General features: G+C 43.9%; 1 protein-coding gene across 5 annotated transcripts in view; it reads right to left on the bottom strand.

Moving 5' to 3' along the window:
- KCTD1 (potassium channel tetramerization domain containing 1) overlaps window positions 1–20,367 on the bottom strand; it is a 182,010-nt gene that overhangs the window by 28,055 nt on the left and 133,588 nt on the right. For all 5 annotated transcript variants that reach the window (XM_082416033.1, XM_082416035.1, XM_082416032.1 and 2 more), the window contains one exon: window positions 16,815–16,993. In XM_082416033.1, coding sequence (XP_082272159.1) covers window positions 16,815–16,993 — 179 coding nt within the window. The remainder of the gene's footprint in view (window positions 1–16,814; window positions 16,994–20,367) is intronic.

The raw sequence follows: 20,367 nt of genomic DNA, 5'->3' as shown, positions 1-20,367 counted from the left end.
AAATGTATTATAATTAACTTGATTTTTTTAAAAAAACACCAGAATTTACAAAAGTAGCCTTTTTATTCTTACATTTATTGAATGCCTACCATGTTCCTGGTGCTCTGCCGGGTCTCTTCAAATGAACAAGATGTGGTCCTGCTGGGTGCTATGGAAGGACAGAGGACAGGGACCTAGCCAGCCCAGGGCAGGGAGGGAAGGCTTCCTGCAGGAGGCAGCCCTGTGCTGGGTCTTCAGGATCACCAGGTGTAAGGGGAAGGGACAGGGGCTTGGAGAAGGGATTTCAGGCAAGAAAGAGCCTGATGGGTGAGGTGGGCAGCACCAACAAGTGGGGAGCATCTCTCTCAAAGGGTCAACCTGAGCAGAGCATGTGAGGGCACAAGAGCTTGGCCGCGGTGCCTTCAGTAATATCTCAGAAGCCCCTGGATGTTCAGCTCTGACTCACAGGCCTGGGTTGGAATCCTGGCTTTACCATCTTCAGGACCAAATCGGTTTGAGTTTTGATTTCTTCATCTGAGGAATGGGATAATACCCTGTCCAAAGAATTCTTATGAGGAATAAATGGATGTCTAATACGAGCTACGTTTACCGAGTGTCCACTACATGCAGGGCACGGTACTGAGCCTTCACAACGACTCTGCTAGGTAGACACCATCACCCTTGTCTTACAGGTGAAGGCACTGCAGCCTGTCCGCCAGCGCTGAGGCAGTGGGACTGCAGAGTCCAGCTCGGAGCCTCTCCCTTACTGCCCAGTGGTCGCTCTGCCCCTCGGTTAAGCCTGGGCTCCGTAAATGTTGACAGATTTTCATCCTTTGGAGACAACGTGCAATGCCCAAACAGAATCCGATGGTATATAAAATCCTGTTGTGCATCTTGAATCGGAAGACTTTTAATTTTTTTGGCTGTGCCCCGGGGCATTCGGGATCTTAGTTCCCAGACCAGGGATCCAACTTGCGCCCCCTGCGGTGGAAGCACGGAGTCTTAACCACTGGACCACCAGGTAAGTCCCAGAAGACAATTTGTAGTTTATTTTTTTTCCTTTTTTTTTAAAAAAAGTATTTATTTATTTGGCTGCGCCAGGTCTTTGTTGCGGTACGCGGGATCTTCGCTGCGGCACGCGGGACCTTTTCCTTGCGGCATTTGAACTCTTAGTTGCGGCTTGTGGGATCTAGTTCCCTGACCAGGGATGGAACCCAGGCCCCCTGCATTGGGAGCGCGGAGTCTCAGCCACTGGACCACCAGGGAAGTCCCGGAAGACAACATTTTACATCACCTGGTCCTGCTCTTTGGTTTGAGCAAGTGTCTGTTTTAAAATGATTTCTAAGGCAAAGGGCTACTTTTTAAGGTCAGTCCTGGATCAGAGCATCATGGTGTCCCATGGGAACCCACTTTGGTATTTTCGGCTCCAGCGGTTTCTGCTTAGGCTTCCTCTTGCTTTCTCTGTGGGCAGGCGAGCCCGCACGTGTGCACGAGTTGGCCCCCCAGGTCACCCCCACTGTTCCCAACGGGCTGTTCTATATTTGGAGGTATTTGTGACACACTCCTTTTTTCTCTTGACTTAAAACTCTAGAATATGTTTTCCATTTTACAGTGATAATTACTATTCAGAGAAAAAATGTTATAAAACATTTTTTGAGTCTGTGTTAGGCACTCTGCTAAAAACTCTCTGGATGATCTGCTTTAATCCTCACAGCAACGGTAGAGTATTTATAGCTGATACTTCGATGTTAGTGATGGAGAAACTGAGGCGCAGAGCCACCAGGTCACTGCTGAACTATGCAGCCTCCCGTCCTGGAAGAGGGGGGGCCAGCCCAGCCTCGACACTGTCTCCGACTCTCAGTGTCCATCTGTCCCAGAACTCCTGCTCCTTTCCCACTCAGACACCTCCTGCCAACCTTTCTGCATCTTGCAGCGCCACTCCAGTTTTCTTGTTCCATAAGCAAACTCTTTTGCATGTGTTCCCGTTGAATTTAACTTATTTTTGAGTGACTGTTCTTATTCCTGGGATTCTGAGGGTTAGCAGCCCCAACTGTTGAAGGAGTGCCTTCCTATATGATGAAACATTCCTGACTCTTCCATTTGTGCCCTCAATCTCCCTCACAAGTGGCATGAACTCAGTCCATCCCCATGTGGCTGTGCTCTCCCAGTGGCCCCACTCTCTCCACCATACTTTGAGGCTATCAGTAAAAACAGGATGCGGAACGGAGCCCATCCCTATTTCCTCTGGTATCTTACTATCCCAGGCTGTTGGAACTGGCTTACCGTACGTCACAGCAGTCCTTTCGAATAAAAGCATCCTATTAATTATATGACACTAGGAAAGGGCTAGGGCGAAGCCAGCTGTTTCTATTTTCAATTTAACAATTTTTTCCTACTTGTAATGGAGCCAGCAAAACAGCAGTTTACAGTGAAGTATTTACATATTTTGCTTAGTACCTAAAAGTGAAAAAGCCAGAGGCTTCACGTAGTGCTCAATATAAAAAGAAAGAACAAGAAAAATATAATTTACTTAAAGGCGAGGTAAATGCTTTTTGAAAACCTAACAGAAGATGTATGGAAGAAAGTAAGTGAATCTATACTGTGTCCTTTGTACACCTATCCTGCTACACACACACACAAACACACACACACACACACACACACACACACACGTCATTACCGACACCGTTCAAGAGCCTTAGAGTATCATTCAAATACTCAGGAGTATTGAAAGGTGGTTGGATGAATGAAAATGAATTATTCTGTCACTGTATGACTTCAGAGTGATTAGGAGGTTTAAAAACACTTTCAGAAACTAGGCTTTTGAGTTTGAGATGACAAAGACAAAGGGAGGAGATTTAGCCCCAGGACTGTGGGTTATACCTCCTTAGAAGAAGGAAAGAAAGCTGCTAATTGGACAAGAGTCATATTTACAGAGCTTCAGAAGTATCTAAACATTTTAAAGAATACATAAAATGTCCACCCTACCCTTTCGTTGAAAACACCGTCTAATTGCCTCTTCAAACCACGATGGATAATGTACCTGGTTGGCTTTGTACTCTGAGAAGCTCAAGATTTCGAATTTATGTCGCAACGTTATTTACATAGTCACCAAATCAAAAATGACATGTGAAAAATATGAAGTTTGTATCAGCTCATGATTCAAAGACAACATTCTCGGGTGTGTGGGGTTGAGAAATAAGGAAAGTGGCTGTTGACAGCACCTGCCTTTGGCTGTACCACGGTCAACAATGTGCTGTCATAGTTGAGTGTCTTGTGTAATCGTCCACGCCCTTCTGGGGCTCAGGCTTGGTTTATCACAGTTTAAGAATTTACCCAAAGACATCAAGCCGGTCCATAGACTCGCTGGGCAGTAGGTGTATCTATCGATGTTTCTCCCTGTCCCTTCCAACAAAAACCAGAGCCAAGCCCTGACCTGCAAAACGTTTAAAGAAACAAAAGTATCCCAGCTAATGACAAGAATTTCTCATGTTTCTTCCTCCTTTCTGTGATCATATACAGAACTGGACAGACTGCAGGAGTCATTTGATAACCATTTGCTTCCCCTATCTTTTGTTCACAGAACTTCTCATTTGCAAGTCCTGAGTGAAAGTGCACTAAAGCCAAATCTTCTTTTACAAATAACTACTTTCTCGAAGTTTTTAAATCCACATAAAGGATTACAAATGGGTTCTTCAAGAGCCCGTCAGGACGTGTATTTGGAAATACAAACTGTGTCGTCACTGTTGGGTTTTTGTAATCGTCACAGATGTCTGCCAGAGTGGAGACCAGAGCTTCATTCACACTGATCATGGCTCCCCAGGTTTGCTTCGCTGTTATAACCTTTATTCCAGCCCATTTTAACGTGTCCAACAATTTTCTCTGAATTCCACCCTTCATGCCACCTTGTCCCTTCTGTAACGTATCATCAAAATGGTGATGTTGTGATGAAGTACCTTACGTACCACTAAGATTACGGATCAGCAGGATACACTTAAAAGATCCTTCTTTTTTTCTGTGACATTAACTCTTTTGCACCGCTTTGAGACTAGAAGGGTTTTCATTTTTTAGGTAAGCTCTGAAGCCCTCAGGGCCTTCTAAGCTGTTTTAAAAAAAAAAAAAAAAATCAATTTTTGGAGGGGTGGCAGGCACCTAGCCAAGCCCTAATGAGGCTGGGTGGGAGTTCTGGAGCACGTTCAGCTCAAATCATGGAAACAGGTCTGGGTGAGTTCAGATTCACCTCTCGGTTACGAAGCTCTCTGAGCCTGGTGAGGTCCGCCACTGTTTGAAAGTGGTGGTTAGCTGTTATGCACAGTTGTAATTTATCTTCTGAATATGGGGAACACAATAAGAAAATTTGCACAGGAGTAAAAATAATCATTACCACCAAAAAAGATAAACAGCAAGGTCATTACTAAGCAAACCGACACATGGCGTTTATGTGGCAGCAGGAAGCCATTATCCAAGTGACTGTGTCATTTCTACTGACACTGCATCTTGATTAGATTCAGACAGTCCAGCAAAAAACTGTTATAACTGTGGGACTGAAGAAAGTGTTTTTTTTGTTTTTTAACTTTTTTTTTTTGCAAATGGAATTGCCACCCAGTTGGAACTTCTGGGTGTCTGCCTTTGGAGTATGACCACATGAAATGCATACGCCTTGTAAGAGCACAACTGACTTCTCATCCCTCACCACCTCTCACATCCCTCATCCTCCCACCAGGACCACCCTGGGCACATTCAGAAGCCACACGTAAAGCATTATGCACCCACTTCAGCTTGCTATTTTGGAGACAAATTGTTGCTACTTTCTATCTCCAGGCACCTTGAGAGTAATCATTCAGAAGCATAATATTGATAATTCATCAACTTGAGTCAATAAATCCTGCATTTCTAATGAAAAGAAATGGCATTTTAATGGGTTATTTATATACTGATAATAGAACAAACTGCCAGACATGGCAGATGCAGTGAAACGGACTCTTCTAAGACCACAGCTCAAGTTTCAGCAGAGGGCATCTGGGTGTTCAGTGGACCCATAAGGGATCCTTCAGTGTGACTTTCAGAGTTTTGTTTTAAGTCCTCAGAGTTTACATGCAAATTATAACATCATGTGATTTTGTTTTGAATAAATGCTTCTCTTCAGAAATTAAGGGAGGGGAAGTTTATTTTCTGCATTGGCTTAATAAAAAAGACTCCCCCAACTTTAGAATAATTTGTGCATTGTTTTATTCCAGGCAAGAATACACACAGCATAGACACCTCACTGTATCCTGCACAGAGAGATACGGAGAGATTTCATCTCTCTGCAAAGTAGACCATAGCGGTCTGGGAAGATGGAATTAAGAGCTATATGGTAGGCACAAGCTCTGGGGTGTGATATTCTGCCCACAAAGCTCCCTACATAGCCAAAATGTGGTTTGTCTTTTGGAAATTCACCTAAAATTAATGTTGGTTCTCATTTGCCATAAAAAAGCTCTCGAACGAAGCACTCAACCAGCATCAGAGTTATGTGACCAACAGAAACTACAGGATTTAAGGAACCAAAGTCATAGGAGATTTGTGAGCTGGGTTGTGGAAAATAACATTGTCAATTTTAAGCCCTTCTGATGGAACTGTTCTCAAGAACACAGTAAAGTGGAGCATATTTTTCACATATTAACCTTGTACGAAATTACCAGAATCTTCTACGAAATACCTATGAATTAACTTTTTCAAACAAGTAAATAGAACATATAGTTTATTATCAAAGTATTTCTTGTATGATGAGGCAGGAAACATGAAAGTACGATAACAAACACGGGGCAAAAACAACGCTGGCGTTGCCCAGTGACACCATTTATCACGACAGATCAAAATGAGCACAGTCTGTATTATTGTCCCAAGTGCTGAGAATCAAGCCAGAAGCACTAAGAAAAGCCTCGCTCTAACATTGTGTCTCTAGCCACACCACCGCTGTCCCCACCATGCTGCAGGGGGATGCATTGATGTTTCACTGCCCTTCTCTGCAGATCTGTGGCCCAAACTCGGAGATGCAGGTGGATTACCTGGATACCAATGAAAACTGCTCATTTCCCTCACATCCTGGGATACAGATGGCGGCTGGAAACAAGGAATCTGCATTCTTTCAAGCATCTGGAGATGATCCGAGGGGCTCAGGGAGGAGATTATCAGTTGGAGGAAAACATTCTGAAGGCAGGTGTCACCCTTCTGTTAATCTGGCTCATTGGTCTCTGGGTTGTGACTGGATTGATTTATTCCCTTCTCCTTACCTTTTCCCTTCAGCGTAATTAGACTAGAAAATCCCTTTCCGGTCTCTGCCTTGAAGGAAAAAGGATGTTAATCTTTGCTGCCCAGATTGGACTAGGCTTGCCGTTACGATCTGACATCACTGTTAGCACCTGATGATTCAAAATGTTTGACCTTCACACTGCAGCAGCCCTGTGATGGCTGAGCTGCTCCAGGTCAGAGCAAAACTCATTCAACTCAACTAAGCAAAACTCATTCAACATTCGACAAATATTTATCAAGCATTGCCAGGCACACTTCAAAGCACTGAAGACTACTGGTAGATCTATTATTTGTTTTAAAACTTAAAGCGTAAGCTTAGAGGACATGTTTTAGAAATAAATTTAAAATCTTTTTAAAACAATTTTTCTGATTGGTGCAGGCACGTGTGTTTTGTGCAGTGGTGAGAATCTGAGATAGTTTGCTGCATCGCGGGGCACTCGGGTCCACTGCTCCAGTAGCAACAGGAAAGGGAGGAGCCCAGCAGAGAGGTGGTGACTAACACATCAGGGGACCTAGACGCCCCTAACCTGATTAGCAGCCCTACCTATCCTGGCATCCGGTAGACCGTTCCTTCCCGTGGGCACAGCGTGCTGGGGCCAAAGCTGGTCACTGAATGTTGTGCTAATGATTTTCTCTTCACAGGTCAACCCAGTGGCCATCAGCAGGTGGCAAGGTCACTGGTCCAAGGCCAACAACTTTGTCCCTTGCTGTGGGACGACTGTGTGCACTGGACATGGGCGCATGAAAAAAACGAGCTTCCTGAAACCCACAGGCAAATAAGAACAAGATTCATTTATCCCATTGCCCAGTCTAAGGCGGTGCTTTGCAGACTTTTTAAAGTCATGACACACACAGAAAATGATAGCACTGTGTTTGTATGACACTGGGCGGCAGGAGAAGACTGCTCTCGGCAGGAGACCAGGCTGGGAGCTCCGGCACCACGGGCGGGGGGCAGGGCTCACACACGCCCCAGCACTGACCCAGAATTAGGTGAAGGCCACCTTGAGAATAAAATAGCTTGAGATATTGTAGATGAGCTGCCCCCTTGGCTAAAGCTCACCTTTAGAACACAGTTCCAGAAGGTGGGAAGATGGACTGCATAGCTGAACACGGGAAGCGTTAGCAAATCCCGTGCCCGGGTCCAGACCAATGAAATCAGAATCTTTGTGGGAAGAACCAGGTTTTTTTTTTGAATTCCAGTTGATTCTAACATGCCCCCAGGGTTGAGAAGCATGGCTATAAAAGAATTAAAAAACCAAGGTCCTGGAGTCAGAGTGGGAGTTGGAATCCTGGCTCTTCCCCATTTGCCAAATAAGACTGAACACGTTGCTGAGCCTCGTAGAGCTGCTCGTTCTTATCTGCTAACTGGGGTCAGTAACAGCCCCACCTATAAGCTTATGGCGGCACACTGAATGATATAGCTAACGAACCCAGCCCAGCTTTAAACGTAACTTTCTATTTTGAATAGCTTTACTCAATTATTTGACCTTCATTGTTTTGAGGATCTGACCTCTGGGTACAGTATCTCACCCAGTAATTAATCCATATATCAAGCAAACTTGTGAATGTCCCCTGTGGCAGGCCCGATACTAGGTACCAAGAATACAGGGATGAGAACTAAGTAAGAGTTTTTCAGGAAGAGGGTTTCTAGCTAAGCTGAGGCTGAGTTCTCGGCAAGTGAGAAGTTAATAAGAATCGAGAACGTGACCTACAGTCTTGTCCTGAGCTGTTTCACGCTGAATAACCAGTGTTACTCCCCAACCACTGTTACTGCTCTGCCATCAAAGGCACCAGCACCATCTGCAGGGGCAAGGCGGCCCTCACCTTCTTCCTGGTCTAAGGATCAGGCTAAGGGATCCGCCGGCCTTGGTACTGTTTACCTCCCAGGGCCTTCTGCCCACGTTTATTGTAACATCTGTTAACTCTCTACTTTGGTCAACACCAAATCTAACTTCAGTCACCACCAACTGCAAAATTACAGAAAATGTACCAGAAACAATATCATGGCTGGGACTTCCCTGGTGGCACAGTGGCTAAGAATCCACCTGCCAATGCAGGGGACCCGGGCTCGATCCCTGGTCCGGGAAGATCCCACATGCTGTGGAGCAACTAAGCCCACGAGCCACAACTACTGAGCCCGCGTGCTGCAACTACTGAAGCCTGCGGGCCTAGAGCCCGTGCTCCACAACAAGAGAAGCCACCGCAATGAGAAGCCCACGCACCGCAACTAAGAGTAGCCCCTGCTCGCAGCAACGAAGACCCAATGCAGCCAAATAAATAAATAAATAAATAAAATATAAAGAAGTGACATTTGAACTGAGTTAATATAAAAAAAAATCATGGTTAATATAACTAGCAAGGTGATCTGAAGATGATGGTCTGGCCTGGAGCTGTTCCACACCCATAGCCCAGACAGTAGACTTCACCCTGTACTTCCCTCCTGCTGAGATGAAGGGTGAACATATGTATTTGCCACATATCAGATAACAGGAGGTGAATCACAGAACTCAGAAGATGCCATTGATCATCGATAAGGTGTGACTTGTGATACTGAAGCAACAACAATCTGCTTCTACATCGACTCTAAAATGTAAACTAGATTTTGTCTTGAAAATGTAGACGAACTAATAAAGATGTATCCTGAAGAAACAAACCATAGAATAAAATTATCTTTAGACTTAACATAGGAAGCAAACTACATCCCAAGGCTATTCATCCTGTTTTATTTTTCTTCCTACTTTACTTACTACCAACTCAAATATTGTTAATTGATTGTTTACTTGTTTATTGTCTGTCCTCTCCTGCCCCCAAGTAAACGACACGAGAGCAAGGACTTTTGTTGGCCAGTGTATGCCCTGGTTGACAAGGAACACAGAATAAATCTGTAGAATGAAAAAAAGAACATGACAGGGAAAACTACAGGCCAGTACCTGTAATATGGCTGCATTTTTCTTTAAATGATTGTCTAAGATAAGACTTGATGATGGGCTTCCCTGGTGGTGCAGTGGTTGAGAATCTGCCTGCCAATGCAGGGGACACGGGTTCGAGCCCTGGTCTGGGAAGATCCCACGTGCCGCAGAGCAACTGGGCCCATGAGCCACAGTTACTGAGCCTGCGCGTCTGGAGCCTGTGCTCCGCAACAAGAGAGGCCGCGATGGTGAGAGGCCCACGCACCGCGATGAAGAGTGGCCCCCGCTTGCTGCAACTAGAGAAAGCCCTCGCACAGAAACGAAGACCCAACACAGACATAAAAAAAAAAAAAAAAAAAAAATTAGAAACTCAGTTTGTGTTCTAAATTGTAAAAAAAAAAAAAAAAAAAAAAGACTTGATAAGCTAGATTACTTTAAAGGCTAGGCCTATGTTGTGCCCAAGTGGCAAAGAAAGTTTGCTGAATCTGCCAGCAGTGCAGCCTAAGTTACTGAAGCTGGATTTTCAGCACTAAACAGAAAATCCAGTTTCATCGTTTTGAAAAAAAAAAAAAAAGTCTTTTGAAGCTGGTTTCATTTACTCTTTGCCTATATAAGCAAGGAGCAGTTTTGGAAAAGCATTATTGTAAGATGAAAAGAAGAAACAGAGCAGAGGAAAACTTGTCCCTGTGATCCTGGAGAAACTTTCCATTTTTCATTGGCCAAGTGCTTTTCCTCCTTTTACATCCCTCCGTAAACTAATTTTCTTTTTTTTTAAGATCAACCAGTCAGAACTGCCCACCATTAGACTGTCCTCATTGTACGCATTTCTACAGGCGTTTTCCCAGCAGCAGGGATACGTTCTCTTTTTCCATTTGTGCTGAGACTATATAGGCCAGGTTGATGTCCACTCATCTAAAAACCCCCAATAGCCTATTCTGTGATTTTTTTAAAAAACTTGAGATAGATATTGAATTATAAATCATGCTGATCTAAAGAGCAGGTCATAATAAAAAGCTTTGTATTCAGTGCCACGCAATCATTCTGAAAGAAAGTTCAGGGAACTGTTCGGCAAACAAACAGGATGCATTAATTTGGGGGCATTTTTGTTGAGATCCTGAAGCGTGAGCCTGTGTGATGACAATGTGGGACGCACCATGTGTGTCTAGGGACCAGAGCGTGAACTGGAACTGTGAAGTCGAAATCAGAGCACAGAACCCCCAGCCCTGACACGGGATTACAGAAAACCCCCGGGGCTGGTGCCCAGCAGTTACCCGGAAATCCAGACATTAGAATTCAATTGTCCTGAGACAGCGGACCAGCCCCTTAACGTTGCAAGTGCCCCACTTTTCCTTCAGCGCAGCTCCACGTAAACCACTCTGGAATGGCCAGCACATCGGGGGTGAAGCCTGCCAAAACCAGATCTCTACTGGCAAGGCACACATGCCTGGCATCGCCATCCTAAAGCTCCAGATACACACACCCCTTGGGTGGCCATGGGTGTCGACTGCAACGGTGAAAGCTGAGTCTCTTGAGTTTTGCAATTACCTACATATGCCAGTGTGCTTAGTAACTCTGCTGCTATTTAGGAGAGACCAATTCAGCATAATCTCCTTATGTCGGAGTTAACTCATATACTTGGTTTAAAATATACAAAAGCTCTGTCAAGCAAGCAGATGGGATGGCTCAGGGGATTGTAACAGGAGATTGTGTCTTTCACCTCTAGGTTAGTAGCTCTTTTAGCTAAGACCCCTGTCTCACTGCCACCCAATAGCTGTGGTTAATCAGCAGTGTCTGCCCACTTCTTGGTTTTAAAAAGTCCACATCTGAATAACCATCAACATAACTGCTGTTAATATTGTTTTTGTTCGAGGTGACAGTAAATGATGAAACAGACCTAACTTTGAACTCAGACTTACGTCTTCTTTTAAAGCATAGAACGTTTCTTTAATATCACACACACGTGTGGCTAAGAAGATATTTCACTGTCAACAGTAGAAGATTTTAAAGAGGCCATGTAATTTGGTACCAATATTACTTACTTATGACAAATTAGATACCTAGATTTTTTGTTACCAATGATGTTAGTGGGTACCTTGGATTTCTGAGTCAGATATAATCAGGTCTGTCCTTAAAATTTGGGGGGCTCAGGGCAAGAGTACAAGTGAGGTCCACCTCCCATATGTCTAGGTATTTACAACTTAGAAATCAGGGTAACAAATTGTTAAATATGTTCTATCTTCTTTGTATATCTATTTAAAATATATATATATATTTTTGGTTTTACTTATTTGATGTAAAATTACTGCAGATCTGAACTGGGTGTTTTTCTTGGTGACTGCAATTCAAAATAGCAACCAGAATTGGAGACTTGTAGGCTTCCCTGAAAGGGAACAGTGTTTTTCACTGAGGTGGTGTGGATCAGCCTCTGTCTCATAAACACCTCCAAAGAACTGTTTGGCATCTCACACGAAATGTTGGTAAAGTCAGACCACACCACGGATGTATGCAGTACTTCAGTTAATTTGAAGCCTTTATGTCCAGTCCTGTTAGCAAAAAACCACTCAATAGGTTTCCCTGGTGGCGCAGTGGTTAAGAGTCCGCCTGCCAAGGCAGGGGACACGGGTTCAAGCCCTGGTCCGGGAAGATCCCACATGCTGTGGAGCAACTAAGCCCATGCGCCACAACTACTGAGCCCGCGTGCTGCAACTACTGAAGCCTGCTCGCCTAGGGTCCATGCTCCGCAGCAAGAGAAGCCACCTCAATGAGAAGCCCGCGCACCACAACGAAGAGTAGCCCCCACTCGTTGCAACTAGAGCAAGCCCGCGTGCAGCAACGAACACCCAATGCAGCCAAAAAAATAAGTGAAATAAATAAATTTATAAAAAAAAACCACCCAATAATGGAAGTGAATAACAACATAAGTAATTAACCTTGTTGTAAAATATAAAAGTCAACTTGCATATTGAATCCGTACTTAGGGTTTACAAGCCAAAAAAAAAAAAAAAAATAGGGCATGTGGGTGCACAGACAGTGGAACCAGGTAACCTTGCTAATTAAAGAAATGAAGATCAAAATGTATTTTCTTTGGTGGAATGGCCATTATGATATAGCATGGGAGATTCATTAAGTAAGAGGCCTGTGTTCACATGGAGGGACCGTGCAAAGCCATATGGTTAAAATCAGGATCTCTTAGGAAAATCGCAGAGATTCCCGGTTCACTGGTCTGGGGCGTGGCCTCTCATGGCCTTTTGATGCTTTGCAGGTGCTTCTAATGTTTAGCTGCGTGGTCCAATGTACCACTTTCTGGGGACAATGTTCTAAAGGTAGTCTTTAGCCCAGAGGACAACAAATAGAAATAGAATAAAAAATCACCCACAATATTTCAAAATGGAGTTAAGGCCCTTTGCAGGACCTTTGAAATTATAGAAGGACACTACATCTTTTAGGATCACTTGTTACAAACAACTTAGTACTTTTACACTACAAGTCTCCCCCTGAAATCCTAGAAAAGAAAACCGAGGAAAAAGCCCTTTTCCCCTCTGGGCTACACCAAGGAAAGTGTGGGTGAGAGAGGAGCCAGGGTGCTCTAAGAGGGAGAGGGGGCAGGGAATGGTCCAGTAGGGTGAGACGTGTTCAAGACACCCAGGATCTAGAGAACTCGACTTGGAATTATTTGTAATTCTATGGTCAGGCGCAACCTAATGTCCTACAATTTATCCCCAAAAGGTTGATATATGTGAGAGATTTTCCCAGAAGTTGGAAGGAGCATCTGACATCTGCGGAAAAAGCATGAAGAACTATTTCTTCCCTATATCTTTGACTACTAAAAGTTGTGGACGGGTCCCATTAAACTGACTGCTGCTTTGAAATGAACATTTAATTTCTTTCCAAGCACCCCCTCCACCCCCTCCCAAATCCAAGAGGAAGCAAAGCAACACACAGTGGTCCATTCAACATCCACAGCATTGTCTTCCAACCAATGTCGTCTGCTTTAGGTGTAAGCAACAGAAACAGAAATTACTTGTAGGGCTTGTTCCCAAAAGTTTGGACATAGGCTTAAAAATTCTCCTAACAAAAAAGATGATCTTGGAATAGCTCGGCAGTTCCGAGACAGGTGCGGACATTAAAGATAAAGGACCAGAAGGTGCAGGCAAGGAAGCCCTTGAGCCTTTACGGATCCAGGCAAGTATTAGAAGTGAGGCTGTTTCTGTGGTCTAGGAAATGAAGGAATGGTATATATTTGGAATTTGGAAGGCAGTTTGAAAAGAAACAATTGCTGGGTTTGGCAGAAGATTAAGTATAAAGGCAATACTACGTGTTGGGCACAGGGCCATGTCGTGCTTTCCATAATCACATTTAATCCTCCCAATAACCTTGGAAGAAGACGTATTTGTGTCTATTTTACAAGACAGAAGACAGGCAGTTAGAAATTGGACCTATCCATGGCCAAACAACTATTAAATGGGAGCGTCAGCATTCAAACCTGGGACTAATGAACCACATATTATTTTATTTTATTTTTTTTTATATTTATTTTTGGCTGTGTTGGGTCTTCGTTTCTGTGCGAGGGCTTTCTCTAGTTGCGGCAAGCGGGGGCCACTCTTCATCGCGGTGCGCGGGCCTCTCACTATCGTGGCCTCTCTTGTTGCGGAGCACAGGCTCCAGACGCGCAGGCTCAGTAGTTGTGGCTCACGGGCTTAGTTGCTCCGCGGCATGTGGGATCTTCCCAGACCAGGGCTCGAACCCGTGTCCCCTGCATTGGCAGGCAGATTCTCAACCACTGCGCCACCAGGGAAGCCCCTACACATATTATTTTTGATGTTGCTCCCAGGACACTGGGAGCATAGAGGTGACAGCGAAGCATAGAGAAAGATCGAGAAAGAAAGATGAACAATTTTATCTTTTCTAATTAAGTTGGTGAAAGAGAAATTCAATTTATGATGCATGTAAGTATCAGGTTTGGGGAGGGGGAGGTTTAATGAGATTTTTTTAAAAAATCTGTGCATATATATAGTTCCGTGCTGTCCAACAGCAACAAAGAGCGAGACACGTCTGTAATTTTGTGTTTTCTGGTAGCCACATTAAAAGAGTAAAAAGAAACAGGTGAAATTAATTTTAATATATTTTATTTAACTCTATTATTATTTATACGACTCAATATATTATCATAGTATCACTCCAACATGGTATCGATATCAAATTTTTGAGATATTTCACATTTGGGGGGCACTAAGTCTTTAGAATCCAGTGTATATTTTACACTTAAAGGACATTTCAGTTTGGACCAGCCACACGTCAAGTGCTCAAAGCTGCACGTGGCTAGTGGTTCCCATATGAGACAGTACAGATACCGAGAGTGCTGGGTCCGTACTGAGATCCATGAAACGTGATGCACGTCTCAGGGGGAGAATAACAAGGGACAAAAAGGGGACTCTTAGAAATACCTATGGAAAGTTGGCCTGAGGAAGGCTCGCCAAATGAGACACTATCAGAGGCCTTTAATACTGCCAAGCATCGAAACGATTGAAGTGGCAAATGATTTGAGAGAGAGGAACTGAATATACAGAGTCCCTCACTGTCTATCTTATACCACTGCCAATACACCAAGTGACACCAGTGAGCTTCACAAAAGCCAAAACCCTGGTGGGCCTTAGTCAGTGGGAAGAGACCCACCAGCTGCAATGAGCACAAGAAAACCTACCATTTACGACACATGCAAATAGTGTAATGACTAACTTCCCTCCTGTATCACAGTCTAATAATCAGACTGAAGCAAAAGGCCACCAGATCAGACCAGTGCATTCTGCTATTGTCGAAACTTGCTTTTTGACTCATGTTTGTTTGGTGACTTGCCCCCTAGAATTAAGTGTTCATCTGAAGAGGCACAGTGATTTTCTATTGTCGATGTTGGTACTAGAAGGTTAGAAGGAATGGAAATAGACTTTTTTTTAAAAAAAGAGCCTCCTTATATAATGATACTCTTAAGAAATATAACCATCATGTAACAGTTTTGTAGCATCCAATAACAATGCATTTAGGGAGGGTGGAGACTCAGTAATACTAACAACTGACTGATATGATCATTTCATTTTAAAATATACATTTTTTAAAAATTTTTATTTTTTTGGCCATGCTGCACAGCTTGCAGGATCTTAGTTCCCTGACCAGGGATAGAACCCATGCCCCCTGCAGTGGGAGCATGGAGCCCTAACCAATGGACCGCCAGGGAATTCCGAATATACAGGTGTTTTGGGTAACTGAATTTATAACATCTACTTTTTAAAAAACATTTCATGTCTATTGTAGAAATTAAATCTGGAAATTGAGAGGGAAAATATTTCATCTTTTCTCAACCTTCACATTCCTTCAAAAAATATCAGATAGTGAAGTGAGACTAACAAAAACCAAAAAAGCAGTCTTTGTGCAGTTATGACAGTGATTTGTATGTCAGTGCTCTCTTCTTGGGCTGTAAGTTACCTGATACCTGTCATATTGTAGGAGGTTCTCAGAAATGCAATGAGTGCTTTTCTGAAGCCCAAGTGCTGTGTTTCCATTCCATTTGAGCAGAAACAAGCAGAGAAACACCCTTTCTCCTGACATCAGCCAACGTGAGCTCATGCCTCTTCCTCTACCCACCAGCCGAGTGGCCCGAAGATAAATTCCCTAATAGGATCTGCCTCAGCCCCCAGATCTAGGTGGAGCCAGGAGGGGTGTCCTGGGGCGCAAAGTAAATTGTTTCCTTGGAAACTCCTTTAGAAACGGTTGGGTGGCGGGACTTCCCTAGTGGCGTAGTGGTTAAGACTCCACGTTCCCAGTGCAGGGGGCCCAGGTTCGATCCCTGGTCAGGGAACTAGATCCCACACGCGTGCTGCCACTAAGAGTTCATATGCCGCAACTAACAGTTCATATGACGCAACTAAGGAGACCACCTGCCGCAACTAAGGAGCCCACCTGCCTCAGCTAAGACCCAGCCCAACCAACCAAATAAATAAAATTTTAAAAAAAGAAAAAGAAATGGGTGAGTGGGGTGTGGGAGGGGAGTTTTCATCAGCGTGGTGTACACGCCCATTTATAAACCACTCTCCCCCTTCATACCCTTTTCCTATTTGCTTATCTGCCTTGAGCGTTCATAACTTCCACTGCCCTTCATTTTTTTTCAGACAAGGCTATCTTTCTGGACTTCTGCCAACTGTTCTAAATATACTGCCCTACTGATAAGAGTCTCTCATTTTTTTTTTCTCCAGTTCACAAGTTGGGCCAACTATAAAATTCTAAGACTTGATAAGAAAGTGTGTTTTAGAAGAAGAGGACAGAAGAAAGGTCAGGGGTAGAAATCATCATCCTTTGTTTTACTACGCTGAGAAATGTGAAGCTCTCAGAGGAGTGAAATATCACAGAACTCCATCCTCAGTGACACTTTCACACGTACTTGGCTAAGCTCTGGATCAAACCCTGACTCGTAGGAGATTTACGGTCATGTCCCAGAGCCGCCTCCATAACAGGTGGCCCACATGACGCTTTCATGTCCTACCCCCGGCCCTGGCGAGGCTGCACTGCTAAGCTGGTCAAAGGAAAAACAGTTAGATCATCAAGTACATGCACTTTGGAGCGTGACTTTGCGGCTTTTCGGATTACCTTGATTCGGGGTATTTGGTGAGGGTGGCCAGGCTGCTGGTGTACATGTGGCCGCCCACGTCGATGTGGACGGGTGCGTTGGATTTTGTGAGCTGTGCTGGAGTAGGAATGCCTTGGTTGTTCAGTGGAGATGCAGGAGATCTAGTGATCAGAGGTCTTGACATATTGGGCCGACTGTCCTATAGAGAGATAAGCAAGTTTAGACATGTCTTCTTTTGTGGAGAGAAAGGAAACCCATACATCCTACAGAAGAAGCCAGTGACTAGTGTTGATATTCGTTTGGCAATAAAATCTGGAAGATCAGCAAGCTCTCGCTTTTGTTCTAATGAATATCAAAAAGCCCCCCAAATCTGTAACAAAGAAAAGGAAAACTTCCCATGCTCAGAATCAAGGAGCTGAGCTAATGTTCATCTCACATCATCCCACACACTGTGATGGCTTATTTTACTAATGAATTCTCGCATTTAACAACTGGTTAATGGCATGTGGAGAACCTACTATTCATTCCAAATGAAAAGATAACACTTAAAACAGTCCACTCTAAATAAAATACATATGCTTTATCCTTCTCTTGGAAAACGTCCTTATTGCTGTGGGCTCGGGACAAATTCAGACCTTTGGCACTTGGGGTCTGCAGAATGTTTTCTTCAATTTCTATCTTCCAAATCAGGAAGAAGAGGACATGACTGGTCTAGCCACCAGCTCACATACTCAAAGCAACCTTGCAAATAGGCACCAGAGGGGCGGGGCTTCCCTGGTGGCGCAGTGGTTGAGAATCTGCCTGCCAATGCAGGGCACACGGGTTCGAGCCCTGGTCTGGGAAGATCCCACATGCCGCGGAGCAACTAAGCCCGTGTGCCACAACTACTGAGCCTGCGCGTCTGGAGCCTGTGCTCTGCGACAAGAGAGGCCGCGACAGTGAGAGGCCTGCGCACTGCGATGAAGAGTGGCCCCCGCTTGCCACAACTAGAGAAAGCCCTCACAGAAACGAAGACCCAACACAGCCAATAAATAAATAAATAAATAAATAAATAAATAAGTGAAATTCTTTTTTTTAAAAAAAAAAAATAGGCACCAGAAGTTCATCAGTCAACAGATGAAAAAAAAAAAAATCAACCCACACTCTACCCATCTGGTTCCTGCTTCTCTCCCTATAAGACTATGGAGCTGGGGACACTTTGAAAAGAATGTCCCCTCCAGTGATTAAGTATGTGCTTGGGAGCCACGAGCAAGCCGCTCTTCTGCATGCTGGGCTCCTGGAAGAGATCAAGTTCCCAAGGCTGGGCTGAGGCAGATGTCCGTGTACAATGTGCTGCCCCACAGGCAAAGGTACCACGGGAGCAAACGGAGCATCACGTGGCGGCAGCGAGAGCGTGCTAAAGAAACTGTACTCTTGAGAAAATGAAATATGACATCCTTTCCATGGATACAATATAAATATTTCAAACACTATTCAGACATGGTTGATTGCTTTTAAATTAGAGCCCAAACCACAGACAAGTCAAGTCAGGTCTCTGGCACTCAATGAAGGGGGTCAAATATTTAGAATCTACGATTGAGGAATAAGCTAAAATAGCACTTATGTCTGAATTCTGCGAGGCGAACGCCACAAGGATACTCGCAGGTTTATAATTTAGCCAGAGATTGTTTGCAAACATGCAAACAATGTGTGGTAGCACCAGTGATAAGGCATAATAAAGGGATTTTGAGAAATGCCTTTGATGGAGATTACAAACGGGAAGTCATCTAGTTTTTGTGCATAAAGCCCAGCATGATGAAATATAAATTTGCAAAACATCCTAGATTTTATGATCCGAAACAGCTTTAGGAGTTACCTGGGGCACAACTGTTACACTAGTTAGCATTAACCACATGTCCAGGCAAGACTGGGAACGCACGTGCTTTCTGAAACTCCGCATCTACTGTGAACGGGGTGGTGATTGGGCCTTTACACAAAATGTTGACCATCTGTGTGGTGCTTTTCTCCAGGCTGAATTAAACAGAGCTCAGGAACAGGCATAGAAAAAAGAGCTAATGTTTTATTTCTTAAATTGGGTGGTGGGTTCGTGGATGTTCCCTGTGTTATTCTTTATACATTCCTGTATATTTTTAACAATGCAAAATAGATATTAAAAAACACAAGGGATGTTTGTAACACAGAGAGAAAAGTGAAAGAGGTACTGGAGAGGGGAAAAAACTAAAAAACAAGGACACAGTTGGTAGGAAATATAAAACAGTTAATTTAAGGCTGGGAAATATTCGAAGTAGCATTTTAAAATTTGGGTGTCAGAAAATGCATGTTTCCTTTAAAAATACAATCATATAACCTCGACTTTTAAGAGCTATGTACTACCTGACTTCCTTTTAGAAAATGATTTCTTGGCTAAAGACACACACACACACACACACACACACACATATCCCCGTCTCGGTTACAATTCAGTCCATCGCAGCACCGCATCATCTGTAATAGTTTTTCAGTTGGACACATTCTATATCCTGCCTCTGGGTGCTCGGGCGAAAATGAACAGTTTTGCAGGGTTAATACTGTAGTTAGACTGTGACCTCACTCAGCACAGCTCTAATTCTGTGAGGTCTACGGAGAAGGAGGAAAAAGTGAAAGCATAACTGATCGGTTGAAGGATTCCAGATTTCTCAGAATATATACCATGTACGCTGAAAATCGTGTATGTACAGATATTGCTAAATTTAAAATTAAACCAGTGTTTCCTCAGTTGGGGGGTGAGGGGTAGTGGGGGGATTAACCCTTAAGGGCAAGGAGGGAGTTTCCTAATGGCTTGGCTCAGGCAGACTAGTAAGACTTTTTTTTTAAATTGAAGGATAGTTGATTTACAATGTTGTGCTAGTTTCATGTGTACAGCAAAGTGATTCAGTTATTTATATATATACACACACACACACACACACACTTTTTCAGATTCTTTTCCCTTATAGGTTATTACAAACTATAAAGTATAGTTCCCTGTGCTATACAGTAGGTCCTTGTTGGTTCTAGTAAGACTTGACGTGTTATAATTGGTCCTTGGTGAGCCTTCCTACCTCTTCTCCGAGGCTCTCTCTTCCCATCCTGGGAGCTTTCTGTGTTCCGTATTTGTCCCGTTAGTTAGATCATTTCTAAGGCATTAACTGCTATTAGCTAATGGAGTTAAGGGTTTCCACTCAGTATTTTCTGCACTGATGCAGGCTGAAAGAATGCATAGGCTGGGGTGGGGGAGCATATTTGGGCCAGGTGGTCTTGGCGCTTGTAGGAGACCCTCGGATCTATTACATCAACTCCAGATACTTCAGTGACACAACTCTGGCCACCTCCTTCCCCTCATCAGTGACCGGAACTGACACCTTCTCTTTTTTATCTATAGATGCTGAGGTCCCGGATGGGATGCCTGAGCCTACAGAAGCCACTTCCCTACCAGCCTAAGGAGGAAGCCAATGCCCAGGATGGCTGATCTGGGTCCTCCCTGGCACTGCTGAGACACCCAATCAACCAACTCTGAGCCTCCAATCTCTCGATTTCCTGATACTTGGGAAAATA

Source organism: Balaenoptera physalus (assembly GCF_965194825.1).
Source record: "Balaenoptera physalus genome assembly, chromosome: 12".
Lineage (NCBI taxonomy): Eukaryota > Metazoa > Chordata > Mammalia > Artiodactyla > Balaenopteridae > Balaenoptera > Balaenoptera physalus.
This window is presented reverse-complemented; position numbering and strand designations above follow the sequence as displayed.